At 32.2% G+C, this 18896-nt stretch overlaps 1 protein-coding gene across 11 annotated transcripts in view; it reads left to right on the forward strand.

The window, feature by feature from the left end:
* The window catches only part of LOC145323761 (uncharacterized), a 180757-nt gene that overhangs the window by 21810 nt on the left and 140051 nt on the right, over nucleotides 1-18896 (forward strand). Inside the window, exons 1-2 of one of the 11 annotated variants that reach the window (XM_080166270.1) lie at nucleotides 6653-6828; nucleotides 13322-13360. The exons of the other annotated variants lie outside the window; for them this stretch is intronic. Of the exons in view, the coding sequence (XP_080022396.1) occupies nucleotides 6775-6828; nucleotides 13322-13360 (93 nt within the window). The 5' untranslated portion in view covers nucleotides 6653-6774. Of the gene's footprint in view, nucleotides 1-6652; nucleotides 6829-13321; nucleotides 13361-18896 lie in introns of those variants that run through there. 11 annotated transcript variants of the gene reach the window in all.

An 18896-nucleotide genomic window follows, 5' to 3' on the forward strand; every position in this document is an offset into this window, starting at 1 on the left:
ACAACCTTATTACTTCACGTAGTAGAATATATGATATTTTATATTTCTTTAATTTTTCAGTTATGACACTTTTGTGGATGTGATTGAACACTTAAAAGGAGGCTGTTGAAAATGCAATTAGATTTTGGAACAGGTCTAAAAAACGAAAAACGTCTTTTTTTAAACAAACATTTTTAGGGTCTAATTTTGATTTGTGTTTTTTTTGGGTGTAATAAAGGATATTTTCTTAAAGGTTTATTTAACAAAAATGTACTAAATAAAGATATTTTCAAAAACCTAGATTAAGTATTTAGTATTTTAACGATTACTAACACTACCACTAAAAAGGCATACAAATAAACTGAAAAATTAAAGATTCTTTAATTTTACTCGCGTTTTATTAAACTGCGCCTTATAAGCCTGATAATGGGCTCTGATATCTTCTTTCGTATATCCGTCTTGATTCCAATTTTTGGGTACATATTGTACAATGTAAATCTATGCAATTTCGTTCATATCTTGGAAACCAAGCATAAATATGTGTACATATCTTAAAATGCATTTGACAAGAAAAGATACTTCGGTAGATTTCTCCCCCGGCCCACCCCCCTTAAATTGAAATTTTGTATCACACCCCCCAGGTGAATTGTTATGTACGCCACTGCTTAAAACTATACCTTTTACAAATAGAGCTCTATAATATCTGGATTTTTAAAAATTTAATAGTAGCAACAAGGCTCTTTATAGTGCCTATAAAAATGACGACAAATGACCAATGATAGGCCAATACACAGACTAAATTACCAATGGCTGGCCAGTATAATTTTAATTAACAATGGTAGGCCAGTATGACGTCATTTTTATAGGCACTATAAGAAAGTTTTTTTCTTTAGAAAGTTAATTGGATCGTAGCAAAGCTGCCTTAATTTACTGCCTGTTTCGATCTCATACCTTTAAAAGGGAAAATAAAGTATGTTCAGGCTTATAAGACTGAGGTATATTAATGCAAAAATGTTTTTTATAAACTGCAAAAATAATAGTGATTAAATGAGCTTATTTTAGGTAGGAAAGTTATTATTAGGGTCTGTCCGTACATCTGTCCGTATCTTTCTTTCTCTCTCCATCTTTTTTCTCTCTAACTCCCTCTTTAGTTCTCTCTCTCTGTATTTTTCTTTCTCTCTTTCTCATTCTTTTTCTTTATCTATCTCTTTTTCTTTATGTCCCTCTTTCACCTCTCACTATCTTTCTTCCTTTTTCATTTTTTCTTGCTTTCACTCCTTTCTCTCTCTCTCTCTCTCTCTCGCTTTCTCTCTCTTTCTCTCTCTACTCTCTCATTTTTTCCCTTTAATTCTCTCATTTTCTCTCTCTCTGTCTCTGTCTCTCTCTCTCTCTCTGTCTCTGTCTCTCTCTCTCTCTCTCTCTCTCTCTCTCTGTGTCTCTCTGTCTCTCTCTTATTTGTCTTTCTGCCTCTCTCTGCCTCTCTCTGTCTCTCCCTCTCTCTCTCTCTCTCTCTGTCTCTCTCCCTCTCTCTCTCTCTGCCTCTCTCTCACTCTCTCTCTCTCTCTCTCTCTCTCTCTCTCTCTCTCTCTCTCTCTCTCTCTCTCTCTCTCTCTCTCTCCTCACTCTCCTCTCTCATTATCTATATTTATTTAACTTTCAAAACTGAAAGTTATTTTCTTTATTATTAAGATATTAGATAAGCAAGTAAGGGGGTTGGGGAAGCTAATGAAAGAAAAGATCTATAATAGTAGCGCAGCTACTCTATAATTAGGATATGTCCGTATGTCTTTCTTTAATTCAACATATTGATTTAGATACAATACCTGCAAAACCATTCACAGTCATCTTATTACTTTATTTAAGGACTAGTAACTTTGCCAATAGCCTCTAGGGGAGGGCGTGAGGAGAGGTGAGAACAATAGCCTAAAACCAACCCAAGGCATATTTAAAGATTCCCTGAAAAGTACAACTAATTCGGACCAGCATTTTCCGAAATCTTAAGCTTTGGACAAAAGCCCTACTTTTTTATATTATACTAGAGACTATGCCCCTAGCATCTAGGGGCTTTGTATTTGAAGGGGTAGAGAGGTGTTACAAAAATAGCTTAAAACAATCACTGGACATACTTGAAGCTTGGCTAAAATAGAAAACCTGAACAGTTTAATAGACATTGAATGCTGCGCTACTTATGGGCATAATTATTTTTGTTAATAAGTAAAAGTTGTTTTTCTTTCCTTATCTATTCTTATTTAGATAAGCATGCATTCTTAACAGGGAAGGAGGGGACATTGGGCTGTTTTCTTATTCCTTGGCTTAATAACTTTGGGGACTTCTATTGAATTTTAGTTGCTTGGTTTATTAAGTTCCAAACGTTTCAAACCATAAGGAAAAAGGATAAGAGGATGAATACTCACCCCCTTTTCATGGTAAAATACTACTTCCCCATCCCTAAATTTTTAAAGAAAATTTAGCAGGAAAATCAAAAGCCGCCCAGGGCTTTTTGTATGTCAATCATAAATAATAATGTAAATAAAAATAAAAGCGATATTTAGCAAACAGCCGTGGGCAGTCAGAATCAGCTGAATGTTTATTATGAAAAAAATTTACCCCTTTTTAGAAATGGAAGGATTCATCTTTCATGCACAAATTTTTTTAAATAAAAATAAATTGTGTAATTTTTAATTAAATGCGGCCGTACAGTCTTGCCCTAAATATGGAAAAAGTAAAAAGTAAAAAAAATTATTTTAGATGTTGTTATTTTAGTATTTTTATATTTAACCCTTTACAGTCGGGCCCCTTGCCGCACCTTAATTTGTCGGGGGGGGGGGGGGGCGTTCAACGCCCCCCCTTATTATCTCAGTTCCTATTAGAGCTAGAGGGCTAATTTTTTTTGTGCAAGTCCCCTGTTTGATGATGAATTTCCGACCTTTTATAAGTCTAAGTCAATTTTCGCTTCCTTCACCCTTTTATTTAACAACCTTTGTTTTTAGGTCTTTTTTTACTTAAAAATTTCAAACGGCTGTAATTTTCTTATTTTTGAAGCTAGAAGAAAATTTTTTTTCCAGAAAATGTTTATCTTTATGTAAATTTTATATTTGAAATATCAAAATATAAATTTCAGCGGCCGCAGCTGTATTTGGCAGCTGCAAGCCGCCGCAGTCGGCGGTCGGCGGGAAAACAGCGGCGGATCTTCATGAAATTTTAATACGTTATGTAGACATGTAAGAAAAGCTTAAGTTTAAAATTTGAAGTCTCTAAGTCAAAAAATGCGGCCACAGGAGCCTTTTAAAGGTTTCTGGAGACCTGGAGGATCAGGACCTGCAGGATCATACCTGGAACCTGAAAGTGACTTGAACACCTGTATTTTATATAAGGATGTACTACTATAGGATTTTTTAGTATTTTGGTATGAGAAAATGCTTTGTTTAAGTCAAAAAAAATATTTTTGCTCTTTACCTGGATGACCCTGCCAGGTTTGCTGGCATCCTGTGCCCGCCGTGATGGAGATATTCAAAAAATTCCAACTCTCAGTTATGTGTCATACCCATACTTAAAAAGTCAAGCAGTTTGGGCTCTTTATCTTTCACACACAGAAAATGAGATAGAAAAAACCGGATGGGGGGGCGTTCAACGCCCCCCCCCCCCGACCGTTAAGGGTTAATAACAAAATTTTCTTTTTATTTTTAATTTAAATATTATATTATATTCTAATTATTAAAACTTTACATATTAATTTTGTTATCCTCCCATTTGAAAAGTGGTGGAATAGCAATAAAATTTAGCGCGGCAACAGCGCTGATTAGGCCTATGGGCCCACTGCCTATTTTCGTCTTCTAGTTGCTTCGATTCCTCTCTTTTATTTTTTTCTTTATGTTTCAAACACTAACTGTCATCTATAGAAGGGGTTATTTTGTGTATCATCATTGGAAAATACATCAATTTATCGTCAATTGTCTTATCCCTTAAGATCCCTGCAGTCTTAGGGAAATTTAGATATGTTAAAAAAAGCTTCCTTGAAAACAAAAATCCTATATCTATTCGGCAGATTTAAAAGACAAACCGACATCTACTTAGTTATCTAAAAGAACGCTAAAAACTAAAGTGTTAGAAATATTTTCTCTCATTCATTGCCATAAAAACTTTTGGGACTATTATTAAATTTTTATTGGTTGGTACAAACTAAAATTGTCCAAACTAAAAACTTAAATCTAAGTCAAATCCATAGGTTTTGAACAGTGAGGGAGGGGACACTAGACTTAAATTATACTGGTTCCCAAAGTTTTAAAAATACGATCTCACATTCGTTAATATGTCCCCTCCCTCCCTGTATAAGAGAGGGAAAGTCAATTAGGAAAGTTCAACTTTCAAATATATTTCAACTACTCATTGATAGATGGATTTATCCCTTTTGTAGCGAAGCTACTCTTATATAGCTTAGCTGTATACCTGCTTAACTAAGTTTATTATTAATATCTTTTGTTTCTAGATGGTTAAATGGTCGAAATCGTTCTTTATAGAAATAAGCATGGTTTTTATTTTTTTTTTATGTTACATAGGTAAAAGTTTTTTTGCAACAAATCCACCAATTTTATTCAAATTTTCTCCAGTTACAGCTACTTATGTAATGTCTTAGGCATGAACTAAATAAAGTTAACTCAGTGGGATCTTTTGAAAAAAATTGGGACATCCAAAAAAATTAAAATCGACTTTTATCTATCCTAGGACATAATAATGGCTGTAAGAAGACAGCTAGAAAAGAAATTTTTGAAAAATATTAATTTTTGGCGGATTTATGCCATTTTTAAGTTAAGTTGTATAATGTATTGATAAAAAATATTTCATTGTGGAATAATGTTTTTAATTGTTTTTTACACACACTATATTAAAGTTTTTGTTTTAAAAATCATTTAAATTACATTATATTACTGTTCATTAAGTTAAGTGTTCAAACGTTTCGACCACTAATTTTAATCTAGAGAAGGGGTAATTTTGGAATGTACATCAATTTATCCGCCATTGTCCTATGTCTTATCCCTTCTTGGTACTGTATTGGACGAGGTTGTTCTTGTTTTATTAAAATATAACAAGTTTTTTATTGCTGCTCTACTCAAGTTTCTTGATAGGAAGATAAATAAACACTCACCAAAGTAAAAAGATGAAATTTAAACCCATATTACACATTTACAGAGCTTCTTCGCTTCTTATTTAGTCCAGTGGCGTGCAGAAGGGATGTGTAAGGGGGCGTCAACACCCCCTAGATAAGGATGTTATTAAAAACTGCATTCCCTTTTTTTTGAGCTCCTAAAGGTTTTACTCCCCCCTTGTGAAAAACTGTGCACACCACTGATTTAGAGTATTAAGTAAATAAACACGACAAAATCTGTATCTATCTATGTCTTTTTTTATCCCTCTATCTCTCTATTTTTCTCTCTATCTCTTTGTCTATCTCTTTCTCTCTCTATGTATTTCCATATATCTTTCGCTATCTCTTTTACATATTTTTAGATATAAACAAAAAAAAAATGTATTGAAAGAAAATTCGTTCAAAAAGACAAAAAAGAGAGAAAATTTAGAGAGAGAAGAATGAAATATGCACAAAGAAAGATTTTTGTGAAAGATTTAGAAAAAGAGGAAAAGGGCCAAAAAAGGAGAAAGAGAGAGAAAAGCAAATTCTGTTCATATAAATACAATTTTAGGTGTGCATAGTGCATATATGTGTGTATGTGTATGAGTGTTTGTGTGTGTGTGTGTGCATGTGTGTGTGTGTCTGTTTGTCAAATCTTAATACATTAAAATACATTTTAATAAGACCTGGAATAATTAAAATTCATATAAAACATTTGAAAATAATATTTTTCAAATGTCAAAATTTTATTTTGCTGTACTATACCCCCACCCTTTGAAACCGAACTGAACTTTAGTAAGTATAAACCTATCTGAAAGCAAAGTGTATATTTGTATGTATATCCCCAAAAGCCTAATTGGAAAGCTTATATATAAACATATATCCTATGTATATAAGCGGTCAACTGTAAGAAATATCATACATACGAACTAATATACGTCAATCAAATGCACAAATCTAAAAAAGTTATAATAAAAATACACCAAAAAAGGTTAAAATCATGTGATATTTATGTTAATGAAATAGCATATGAATATAAAAGTGTTTTGCTAATTAGTTTGAAAGTGATTTAAGTTGCTGAATGTGATTTTTATTATTAAAATGTATGTTTGAAAAAATGTTTTTTAGTCAAATATTTTATCTTTCTCTCTTTTTTTTTTCATTTTTTGGGGCTAAAAGCTTTATAAGATAATTTCAGTCCTTCTTTGCAGTAATTGGTTGTCTATTTGCTAAAGTAGTAGGATGTTTGAGTGTCTGTCTGTGTGAAATTTTGCGTATCTTGTTATTTTTCATCAGATTTTCAGATTTTTTTGCTCAAAGTATCAGAATAGGTATGATTTTTAGACATTCATCATGACAAAAAATATTGTTCCTTTTTTTCTTTATCTCTCTCTCTCTCTCTCTCTCTTTCTCTTCTTTTCAATTTTAAACTTAATGAACTCTTTTTATAGACCCTTTTTTCAAACATACACTTTTAAGCCAAAAAATCGCCCAAATCAAAAAGAAAATCTAGCAAAAAATTAAGATAGTTTAAACTTACAATTCGAAAAAATCGAGAGAGGAAAAAATCGACATTTAAAAGTTAAACCGAACAATTAACGAGTTACAAATCGATGAACATTTAATCATACAATTTAACGGTAAAAAATACCGTTATTGAACGTTATAAAATGATGAAAGACAAACGAATGAAAAATAAAACGGCTACCAAAGAAAAATCGTCCGTAAGTATTTTAATAAAAAATATATTTAATACTAAAGTAGTAAGAATCTATATGTCCGTCTGTCCGTAAGAAGTTTAAGATCATTTAAACGGCTATAATAATGTGTCAAAAATTAAACTGTCGATTTTTGATTGGCTGGTTCAAACTAATATTGTCCAGACTTTTCAACCAATAATCTAAATGTACAGAAGTGGTAACTTTGGGGTTGTATATCAATTTATCGTCCATTGTCTTATCTCTTAAGATCCCTTTTAGAACATTAGTGTACTAAAAGCTTTATGAAATTAAGATAAGCAAATCTAAATTATGTTATTATTTTGTTTTGATTTATTACCTACCCAAGGTTTTAAAACAATCATTCAGAAAAAGGTATGAAATTATTTTAAAAGTATTGCTAGAAATCTGATTCTATTCTACCGCTTGATTAAATCGGCTCTAAGACATACTACTAAATAAAATATCATGTATTAATCGCTCTACATATCAATCTATCTAAAGGGTGTGCAAAAAAAATGCGGACTTTTTTAAAATTGAAATTGCGCGGCTTGTGTTAATAGTAGAAATATGTTATGCATATCGTTAGAACCGGTATGAACTCTAGTTTTTGGAAATATAAGAACGAATCCTGTGCTACGTATAGTTTAGGAGCTACGTGGTGAAATGTCCCTATTGCCTTAAAACTTGAATTCAAGTTTTAAGGCAATACTATTAACACAAGCCGCGCAATTTCAATTTTAAAAAAGTCCGCATTTTTTTTTGCACACCTTTTACCTATCTCTGTTTAGATTTGCTATTACATAATTGTTTCACCTTCTAAAATAGTGCAAAATCTTTATTTTTTTCTCCCACTAATGTATATGTACATGTTTTCAACAATTTATTTTATACTAGCGGTTAACTAGGGGCACTTGAAGATGGCGGAGCTGAATTGAATAACCGAACTTATTATTTTAGATTTAAAAAGGAAAAAAATTTGAGGGTGGATTTTTTTTCTTGAGGCGATTTCTCTTGGTCGGTGGTGGTACCCTCCTCCTCAAAAGATTTATATAACTTTCTTGGACCTATTAGAACCATCCTGTAAAGGAGAACCATATCTGTTCAGCGATTAGCGAAATCCCTCTGTACAGACAGACCAACAAACAAACATCCTGTTACTTTATTGTAAGGATTTTCAGTATATAACTGAAGTTATTTAGTTAACATTTGTCAATAAATCTCATAGTACCTAGGAAGTTAAAAGGAATTATCTCTTTTGTACATTAAAATTGTTGGTTGAAAAGTTCGGGCATTACTAAATTTTTAAAAAATAAATAAGATAACGTGGATATAAAACTTTGGGTACCAGTGTAATTTACAGTCCAATGTCCCCTCAATCCCTAAAAATAATAAATAGTAGGCAGGTGTTATCAATAAATCACAAAATACCACATTGTCATCAGAAATCCCTATTAACTTCTAAGGAATGTACTTTCTGAAATTATAAAAATCCACCATAGAAGTTAGTTATTAGATAACGGTTGGCCGTTCGCTTTAGGACGGTTGGTTGGTAGGACTGACATACGATTGTTATAGAGCAGCTACGCTACTAAAATTAGGATTTAGAATTCTATGATTAATTTTGTGAATAACAGTCCATTATGCAACTTTTTTGTTAGCCTTGAAATCAGAGAAAAATTAAAATATCCCAATTTGAACAAATTAGACCCCTATTTGTAAAAGTAATTTTTTTTGTTACTTCATATCCCTCAATTGGCTAGAGTGCTTGGTAAAACGCTTGGGGGTAAAACAAAAGAATGATATTTTCTCAGCTGTCATAAAAGATAAATGTCTGAATTTTTGTGTAGATTCTAATAATACATAACGCGTAAGATATGCGTTATAAAACTTTGGGTGCTAGTATGATTTACAGCCCAATGTTCTCTCCCTCACTGGGGCATAATTGATTCCTTGTAGATTGTCAGAACTTGCTGCCAAAAAGTTAAAGATTAAAATGGACGTACTGATTATAGAGTAAGAGTTGCTACGCCTTCTACATACCCAACTGTTACAGGAATCATCATGTAAAGTTTGAAATTGATAAAACAAATCTAACATACCTAAATTAACGATAGAAGCTAACCGTTACAAACAAATGGACGGACGTACGGGCTGATCGAACCTAATTAATAATTATTTAAAAGATTCGCTCTAATAAGGTGGAGGTGCCATTTATTTGAAATGGAAAATTATTAACTCATAGGAATGTTTTAGCTCACATTTAACAGAAAATTGTCTTAATGCATTTAGATAGATAGATATACAGACATATAATTGTTAGATAGACAGAAAGCAAGAAAGCAGAATACATACAAAGTTACTCAATGTCTGTCTATAGATTAAGAACTCGCTAACCGTTAGACAGATTGAGTATTGGCTTGCTGAGAATATACCTACTAATCCTACTATGGCTTTAAGCTATTTTCTCGATGGGTGAGACACCCTTCTCCCCCCCCCCCCCACCCGCCTCAAATATGTTAAAGGTAATTTGAGGTGGGGGGGGGGGGGGTAGTGCTCGACTAAGTATCTGGAGCGAAACCACCAGAAATTGAATAGTCATTTGAGATCTTGCTAACCACTGAACCGCGTAAGTTCACCATTACAGAGAAGATTGGGCCTAGAGATTTTTGAGAGAAGTTTTGCGATGGTTTTAGGCTATTTTATGCCCTCTCCATTCCTTTTATAACAAAAGAAGCACCTAGATGGTAGGGGCGCAGCCGCTAGTATTATTGTACATAGAGAGAGGGGACAAGGGTCTCCAAAGTTTGATATTGATGTTTTCTTATTCATTGGCTCAACAACTTTGGGAGCTTGATTTTGAAATTTTGATTTGTTGGAATATTAAGTTGAGTGTTAAAACGTTTTAACCGTTAATTGTAATCTGCAGAGTGGATAATTTTGTGTCTAATCTTTGAGGATGTACATCAATTTATCGGCCATTGTCCTATCCCTTTAGCTCCCTGATTATTATAAATGTTCTAACATTAATCAAATTATATTTGCTTTCACGCCCTGGACAAATTCTAAAGACATTTTGTTTTTGCAATAACAGTGCTATTACAGGGATTTAAGGGATAAGACAATGGAAGATAACTTTATTTATGCCCCCAATTACGATTAATAAAACTCCCCTACTTTAGATGATGGTAGAAAAGTTTAGATACTCACCTTGTGTTCAAATCAATTAAGATTTAGAAAAAGTCCCAAAAGTCCTAAGGAAAACTTTGGGTACCAGTCAAAATTTATGACCACGATCCCTCATTCATTGGCTTAAATACTGATTGGGTGGTACAGATTTAAAGTGTTCAAACTTTTCCACCAATCTATTTATCGACCATTGTCTTATCCCTTAAGATCCCTGTGAGAACTAATTTTATCAGGGATCTAAAGGGATAAGACAATGACCGATTAATTGAATTATATCCCAAATGATGATACACAAAATAACCCCTCCCAAAGATAACAATTAGTGTTTGAATCGTTTGGACACTCAACTTAATAAAAACTAACCAATCAAAATTCAATGAAAGTCCCCAAAGTTTTTAAGCCAACGAATAAGTAAACGTTATTATAAAACTTTGGGGATTAGTGTAATGAGAGCCTAATGTTCCCTTCCTCCCTTTGTTTTATACTGTAAATTCAAGATAATAATATATTTTTAGAACCCATATTTCTTATTTAAAGTTAATACAAAAGCAACATTGTTAAACTAGCTTTAAAGGAAAGGCAATGTATTCCCTCAAAATGCCTTGTTTATAAAATAAAATAGATAAATTGAAAATAATAGGCGGGGGGGTTAGATTTTTGTTTGTTTGTTTTTATTTTGCCCCAGGATAGGTTATATTGCGATCTAAGTAGGCCCTGCAGGGTAGGGACCCTCTGCAGGGGTTAGGTGTAATAATGAAACTACACTACTTCCCTTTCATTTTTAATTAAAAAAATAAGGTAAGGGTTCAGTACTACTTTAAGTGAAAGCACCGAAAGGCCCAATAAACAAGGGTAATTATATCTATAGGAAGCACAGCAATAGAAAGCTTATTAATTTAACTTGTATCCAGTTCTAGTGAAGATGGAATATCTCTTGCCTAATTCAGTATATTTGATTTACTTATTTAGAATTGTATTCAAATATTTGTTTGATTAAAATGAGACCATCCTGTTATGTAAAAGTAGTAAGGTTTTCTTTCAATATCTTATTTCCTCCCTCTACTAATATAGAGCCCCGAAACGATAGGGATGAAACCACTAAAATCCTATAAAAGTAAGAAACATATTTCATTCTCCAAAACTAATTTTCATTGTTATTTAAATTCTATCCAAAACCATTGTTTATTATTTATTGAAACATAACTAAACATATTTCCGGTTTAAGAAACGGGCGTTCAAAGGGGGGTAATACATTATTTTTTACCCTACCCATACCCCCCACCCCATTTTTCGGGACAGAAAGACAGACATACATCCTGTTACTTTAGAATAAGGATTGTCCTAGAATGTTTAGAATGACCTAGAAAGCACTGAAAATTGTCTAAATTGCATTTAAAGGTTAGTCTTCAATTCCACTTATACATGGTCATCAGTTACGACAGCGCAAACTATCCCTTCCCATTTGTTTAACGCTCGACTCATAATGAAACCAACCCCATATATTCAGGGAGGGAGGGGACATTGAACTGTTTATTACACTACTCGCTAAAGTTTTATAATAACGTTTTCTTATTCTTTTGCTTAACAACTTTAGGGACTTTGATTGAATTTTAGTTTGTTGGTTCAGAGTTGAGTGTCCAAACGTTCCAATCACTAATTTAAATCTAATTTTGTGTATCATTATTGGGGATGTACATCAATTAATCAGCCATTGTCTTGTCCCATTAGACCCCTGCATTTATCGCTTATTTAATTGGTATTTTGAAACATTTGCGTTTGTGATTTTATGCGAAAATGAAGACCAACCGTGTTTTAAACTTGTGTATCCTAAATATTATCTTTACACACGGATATTCAGGGATAAGACAATGGACGATAAATTGGTGTACTTTACAATTACCAATGATGTTAAACAAAATTAGATGAAGATCAGATTAAAATTATAGGTGGAAAAGTTTTTGACACTAAAGGACTGTATCAATATATCAAGATCTAGTTAAAGTACCCAAGGCAATGGAAAGAATTGGTTTAAAACTTTGGGTACTAGTATAAAATACAGTACAATGTTCCCTTCCTTCCTGATTATGACTGTATTATCTACAAAGGTGTGTGCTAAGTTCATTAATAAAATTAGCACTAGAAGTTTTTTCGTAGCATCTCTATAAGGCCTACTTATGTGCATACATGCATTAGTTGGATTTTCGCAACCCAAGTGAAAACCCACTTTTGTCATTCTAATGAAGGGTCACCCTAAATAAAGGAGGGGCCACCCCTCTAAAAAGGAGGAGAGGGGCAACTTAACTGAGGAGCTGAAAAATAATGCATGTATGCTTATGTGTCTATTATTTTCAATTAGCTGCTTTTTCAGATATAGGGCTTGATTTTTTTTATAGATTCGTTTTATTTTTCACTCAACTCCATACATTAATATGTCCGTCTGTCTGTCTGTCTATAATGCTACAGTAGAAACTTAATTAATGTGCTTCGTAATTTATGGATGTTCACATCCTTGTTTTTTTCTACTTTATTTTCCTAATAGTTTAACTAATGATAAATTTACACACAAATGAATTTAAAACATTTAAAACTATCCATTTATCTATCTTTTTTTTTTATCTATTTAAATATTCATGTTTTATCTCATGGCTATATCTTTAAATAGCCTAAAACTTGCCCCGGAACAAGACTTAACTTTTCTGCCGTTTACAAGATTTTACTGGACAATCATACATACAGACCAGGGATGAGACCTACAAATTTATGTAGACACATTACAAACTTTCCCGATTTTGTATTACTTTTGAGGAACATGATTCCAGTTACGTCATATTTTTCTTTCCCGAAAAAGGGAAGGGGGAAAAAATCTCTTCAAAAGAGATGGAGAAAACCCCCTTTTCTCCCATCTCTTTTTTTCTTCCCCCCTCCCTTTTTTTTCTTATCCCCTTCCCTTTTTCGGGAAAGAAAAATATGACGTAACTGGAATCATGTTCCTCAAAAGTAATACAAAATCGGGAAAGTTTGTAATGTGTCATTTATGTACATCACCAATGAAGATACACAAAATTACCCATTCTTTAGATTAAATAAGTAGTTGAAACACTCAACTTAATGCATCAACCAATCAAAATCCATTAAAGTCCCTAAAGTTGTTAAGCCAACAAATTAGAAACTTTATTATAAAACTTTGGGGACTAGTGTAATAAACAGCCCACTGTCCCCTTCCTCTGCATACAAACAGATATTATGTCACTTTTGAACTTTGTCATTCTTGTTTATTAAAACCTATCTATAATATACTATTTTATTTTAGGTGAGTGGATGGGGCTCATTAGAATGTTGCCATAAATGGGTGGGTAGATTAGTTATTTATCGCATAGTATTATAGACAGCTCTCCGCGGATATTGAAATGAAAATCTATAATGTTAAGACCAGTTTTGTTAGAATTGAGCAACCGAAGGCTGAGGTAACAAAACTGGTCTTAATTTTATGATTTTTATTTAGTATTCATAGAATTGTCTGTAATACGATGCTATACATGATTTTTCAGTGTGAATAACAACCGCTTCTAATCCAGAGGATATTAATCGATTTCGAAGCCATACTGGAAATTTTATATCTTCCTAGATATCTTTGTGTAGGTTATTCACCAAGAATCCTTGAGAATTATTTTAAACCCGTTTAAAATTATGGAAAGATAATCATTTAGTTTTCTAACTGGATATCTTAGGAAAGCCATTTACAATGATGTGTGAAATCTTAGCTTGGTAACTAGCTCTTTTGATGTCTTTAGAAAGATACTTAGAATCTATCTAAAATCGTAGTAGATAGTTCTTTAGATTTTAAGATATCTAGATTTCTTTGGATAGTAATTTAGGTAGCTGTTAAGTTTTTGGGTAGATAGTTTTATATCTTGCTAGCTTTTTAGATGCCTTTATATAGATACTTAAAATCTGTTTGAAAATGTCTTTTTAGATATATTTTTAAAGCTATAAGATTTACTTTAAAATATCCATGGCTGTTAAATGTTCTAAAACATATCATTTGACTTTCTTTAAAGATAAAATAAGACGTATGATTTTTTTATTTGATTGAAATCTCTCTCTCGCACTCTCTCTCTCTCTCTCTCTCTCTTTCTCTCTCCCTCTCTTTTCTTAATCTATATCACCTTTTTACACCCTTTGAAGTAAAAAGTTGCGTTTTAAGATTAAGGTGTACCAAAACTTCCGCTAAATGTAGCATGAAAATTAAAACAGCACAAACTGTTCATTCCCCATTGCTTCTATTTATCATTAGATATCCCGTATAAGATAAGTTTTTCTATTCTTTTATCCACTTTGTCTGTCTGTCAATTCGCAAATAGTATTATCTTGGCTGATATTTAAATTAGACTACTGATTTTTGTCAAGATAACTCTTACTTAATAGCATTCAGTATACAACTTAAATTACTTGGTCCGTCAGTATGTCGGTCATGCTACGAAAGTTATTTATATATTGAACTATGAAGGTTTCGAGATTTTTTTTATTTTTCATCTTACCCTCTCCTTCATTCCTGCAAGAGAGAGGACACTGTGGGTTGTTTATTACACTAGTCCCCAAAGTTTTATAATAACGTTTTCTTAATCCTTTGATTAACAACTTTGGGGACTTAAGGGAATTTTATTAATTGGTTAATTAAGTTGAGTAATTAATTAATCTCTAATTTTAATCTACAGAATGGGTAATTTTGTCGAATTAAGAATGTACATCAATTCATAGGCCATTGTCTTTTGTCTTATCCCTAGAGATCCCTGATGCGGATATGATTGAACACTGTGGATTAGTGACAAGTTATTTGTAAATTGATATCTACATATTTTCAACATAAATTTTAACAAGGATGACAACATTCATAAGTAGCGAAGCACAAAAATCGTAAATGGACAAACAGTCAAAGTGAGTTATAGAGCAGATAATCAGTTGTCTTAATACAAAAAACAAAGAGAGATAATATGCAAGGAAAGTATTTGTGTCTTTTAGGCCTTGATCGACAGACCGACGGACCAAGTAAATTATATGCTGGATGCTGATTGGTACAGGGTATCCTACTTGAAAATTTCAGCTGTATATAATAAATAGCAGCCGGGAAAATCTTACTCCCATAGTATTACGGACGGACAGATAGAGTGAAATATAGAGTAGCTTCATTTACAAGGACATTCACGTCCATAATTAGTGAAACAATAACGAAGTATTTGTCTTTTTTTGTAAGACATACTGTCAAATAGTACCTATACGTAGTATAATGTAAAATTAAAGAGAAAAAAAGTGAAAAGAGTAATTTATGTTTCTTTCAGACAGGATTGCCAATAAATCACTGAGTATGGCAATAACTCTAGATAGGTCATTTGAATGTAAGTAATTTTTTGAGACTTTGTCAGGCCAACTGGCTGATATATAGATATAGTAACTTCGCTATTAGAACACATCCGCTGCGTTTTTTTTTTGTCAGGGATCTAAAGGGATAAGACAATGGCCGATAAATTAATGTACATCCCCAATGATGATTAATTACTCCATCTATAGTGTAAGATTATTGGTTGAAACGTTTAAACACTCAACTTTATAAAACAACCATTTTAATTCACTAAATTCACAAAAGTTGTTAAGACAACGAATCAGAAAACGTTATTCTTTTTTTCTTTTCCATAAAAGATTTTTAGATAGACAGATAAATTATTCTAGAGTCTAAAATGCTAGACAAAAAGTATCTAGAACTTTTTCCATTATCAAATTCTTTAAATTCTTTTTTCTATAGCGAACTTTTTTATAATTAAGTTAAATATATGTTTTATTTTTCAAAGTAGTATAGAATAAGAGTGGACGTTTTCCCTTAAAATTAATTATTGACCACAAACGGTCTTTTTGAGAAAAAATGGGGTTATTTAGTTTTAGAAAAGTCATGGTTCTCCGTAGTGATTGGATAGGGTCATGAAGTTTGAAGAAATATATTTGCTATTAAATTGTAAACATAACAACTCAATAGAAATTAATAATTCTCTAAAAGATTTAATATTTTGTAGAATTTTATGAGGAATGAGAAACTGTCCCAATTTTGTATAACTTTAGCGGAACAAGTTCCAATTACGTCATATTTTTCTTTCCCGAAAAAGAGAAGGGGGAAAGAAAAAAAAGGGAAGGGGGGAAGAAAAAAGAGATGGGAGAAAAGGGGGTTTTCCCCATCTCTTTTGAAGAGATTTTCTTCCCCCCCCTCCCTTTTTCGGGAAAGAAAAATATGACGTAATTGGAACTTGTTCCGCTAAAGTTATACAAAATTGGGACAGTTTCTCATTCCTCCTTTTTATCATCCTTGTTTAATAGATACCTATAGAAAATGTCCTATTATTTTAAAGCGTAATTTTTCTTTTTCTTATATTATAGCAATGCATAATGTTAGTTGATATACAATTTGTTAAGACTTTCTTCATAGACAAAGATTTATATTCTCATAGTTTTTTTTGCTGTAATTGTTTCAGCATACAAAGACGTCCAAGCTTTTTATATTGAGGGGGGGGGGGGTATAATAAAGGGTTTGAAAGGTTTAAGGTTGGCCATTTAATTTGATTATTATAATTGCGATATATGGTAAATATATTTCTTTTTGCAATGCTCACATGATTTTGTTCATACTTTACGGGGCGGTTGGGGGAGGGGTTGGAGCTTAACTTTCAGTTTGAGTTTAACCCCTGCGGGATACCTTGTTAGGTAACACACTAACACACCAAATAATTAATCCCCCCCCTTCCCTTACTTTCAATTTATTTTAAAAAAACAATAGAATGGGGGGGGGTAATGTGCTCGCTAGATACTTTTAGGGAAAATATCTAAAACTATATTAATATGTTGATTTAATAACAGCAAAAAAGGTGGAAGATTGAATAAAACTCAATGTAACACAAATTCTACATATTTACATTCGATTCAAATTTCCGAATATGCTTCGCTTTCCGTGAAAATAATAAGCAAAGTTTGTCAGCTTTTGGTTTAGAGTTTGTCGACTCATTTGTGGTTTCCAGGCTAACAGGGATACGTATTCTGAATACAAATATATTATATTTAATTCTTCAAATGGTTGTCAGTAAATTTAGATTCAATTCCATAATACAGTTTTCCCATAGAAAAGCTTTATCATAAAAAATTATTCATAGCTGACTTTTTATATGGATGAAATTGAATTATGCTAAAATGTGTACTTTTTAAAACCAATAGTGTTGTCGGATTGTTCCTACACAGTTTTCCTGTTGGGCCAAGATATTTTTGGTTGAGCTCTATCATCCCCCCCCCCAAAAAAAACCCGCCCCCTCTCAACAAAATATTCATATCTGTCCCCAGAGTAAAATATCTTACATTTTAACAAATTTTTTTCTTCATACAAACATAGAGTACCTGAAAAAGCACGAAGCGCGCCGAAAAATGTTTAAAGTAGAAAATTTTGTTATAATGAGCCTACAAATAATGTGAAATGTCATAGGGATCTTATGGGACAAGATAATGGACGATAAATTGAAGTACATCCACAATGATAATAAACATAATACCCCTTCTTTATAAAATAAAATTATTGGTTAACAAAATTTGGTTACTGCAAGTTTAAGCAACCAATTTAATCTTATTAAAAATACCCAAAGAATCATTTTTTATGAAACTTTGGGTACCAGTGTGATTCTAAAGTCCCATGTCACTCATTTCTTGCGTTTTACATATATTTTCCTTATTTATAACAATAACAGCATGCTATAAAACCATTCGTTGGCTTGTCTGAACATAAAACAATGACTAACCGCCCCCCCCCCTCCCCCCACTTCCACAAAGAAAGGGATACAATACAATTAGTTTTAGTAATTGATAAACTTACCTTATATTAGCTTTGTCGAAACTTATTATCTATCATTACTATAAATATAAATAGAAAAAGGCAAAAAATGTGATATTGATTAACATTAAAGTAATTTTTGTATGTTTTTTCTTCCTCAAATAGATTTGAACCTTCTCTAGACCTATAAAAAGTTTCATTTTTATAGGAGAACCTTATCATTTCAAGGATTATAGAGATCCTACGTTGTTACTTTTATATAAGGATTAGTTATAAGTGATATTTTTTTATATTTAATTCAGTCTCTCTGACTGACAGACGAACGTATAGACAAAATTATTATATATTGTCAAAATATTCCGTACGATGAATATTTGCGAAGTTTAATAACATTTTAAATAATGCATGTTTGACTTAAATAAAGCCTTTGACAACATATATATTGTATACATTATTTTATGTTTATAAAAAAAATAGGTTTCTTATGGGATAAGAACGATATGTTTATATACACATCCCCAATGATGATACACCAAAATAACCCTAATGTAGATTAAAATAATTCACTGCAAATTTTTAATATTAATAGTTTATAACCAACAATTAAAAGTTTAATTAAAGACCCAAAGTTTTAGAGCCAACGAATAACATAGATAGTATATGGAATGCCTTGGCCCCAAATAGGTGCAACCTTTACCATGTACAGTTAGGACTTTCAGACAAATTTCGTGGAATCAAAAAGTTATTTGTCTGAAGGGCGTTTGACCAAATAGCCATGCACATCAAAATACACCAAATGAGAACTCTTTAGACTAATACCTAACCTATGTATTTTATTCTTTATATCTCATTTTTGTGTTCTATATGTACTCTTTTCTACACCACGAATAAGAGAATGTTTTTTTTTGTTACTTTTGGTACCAGCGTAATTTACAGTCAAATGTCCCCTCCCTCCTTGATATCTAGGAGAGTATCACTCGCCCAACTTACATTCAGCATTTCCGTTGTTTATTTTTATTTTCATCTCTAAACA

This window comes from Acartia tonsa, chromosome 7, assembly GCF_053477335.1.
Source record: "Acartia tonsa isolate MP-2025a chromosome 7, ASM5347733v1, whole genome shotgun sequence".
NCBI lineage: Eukaryota > Metazoa > Arthropoda > Copepoda > Calanoida > Acartiidae > Acartia > Acartia tonsa.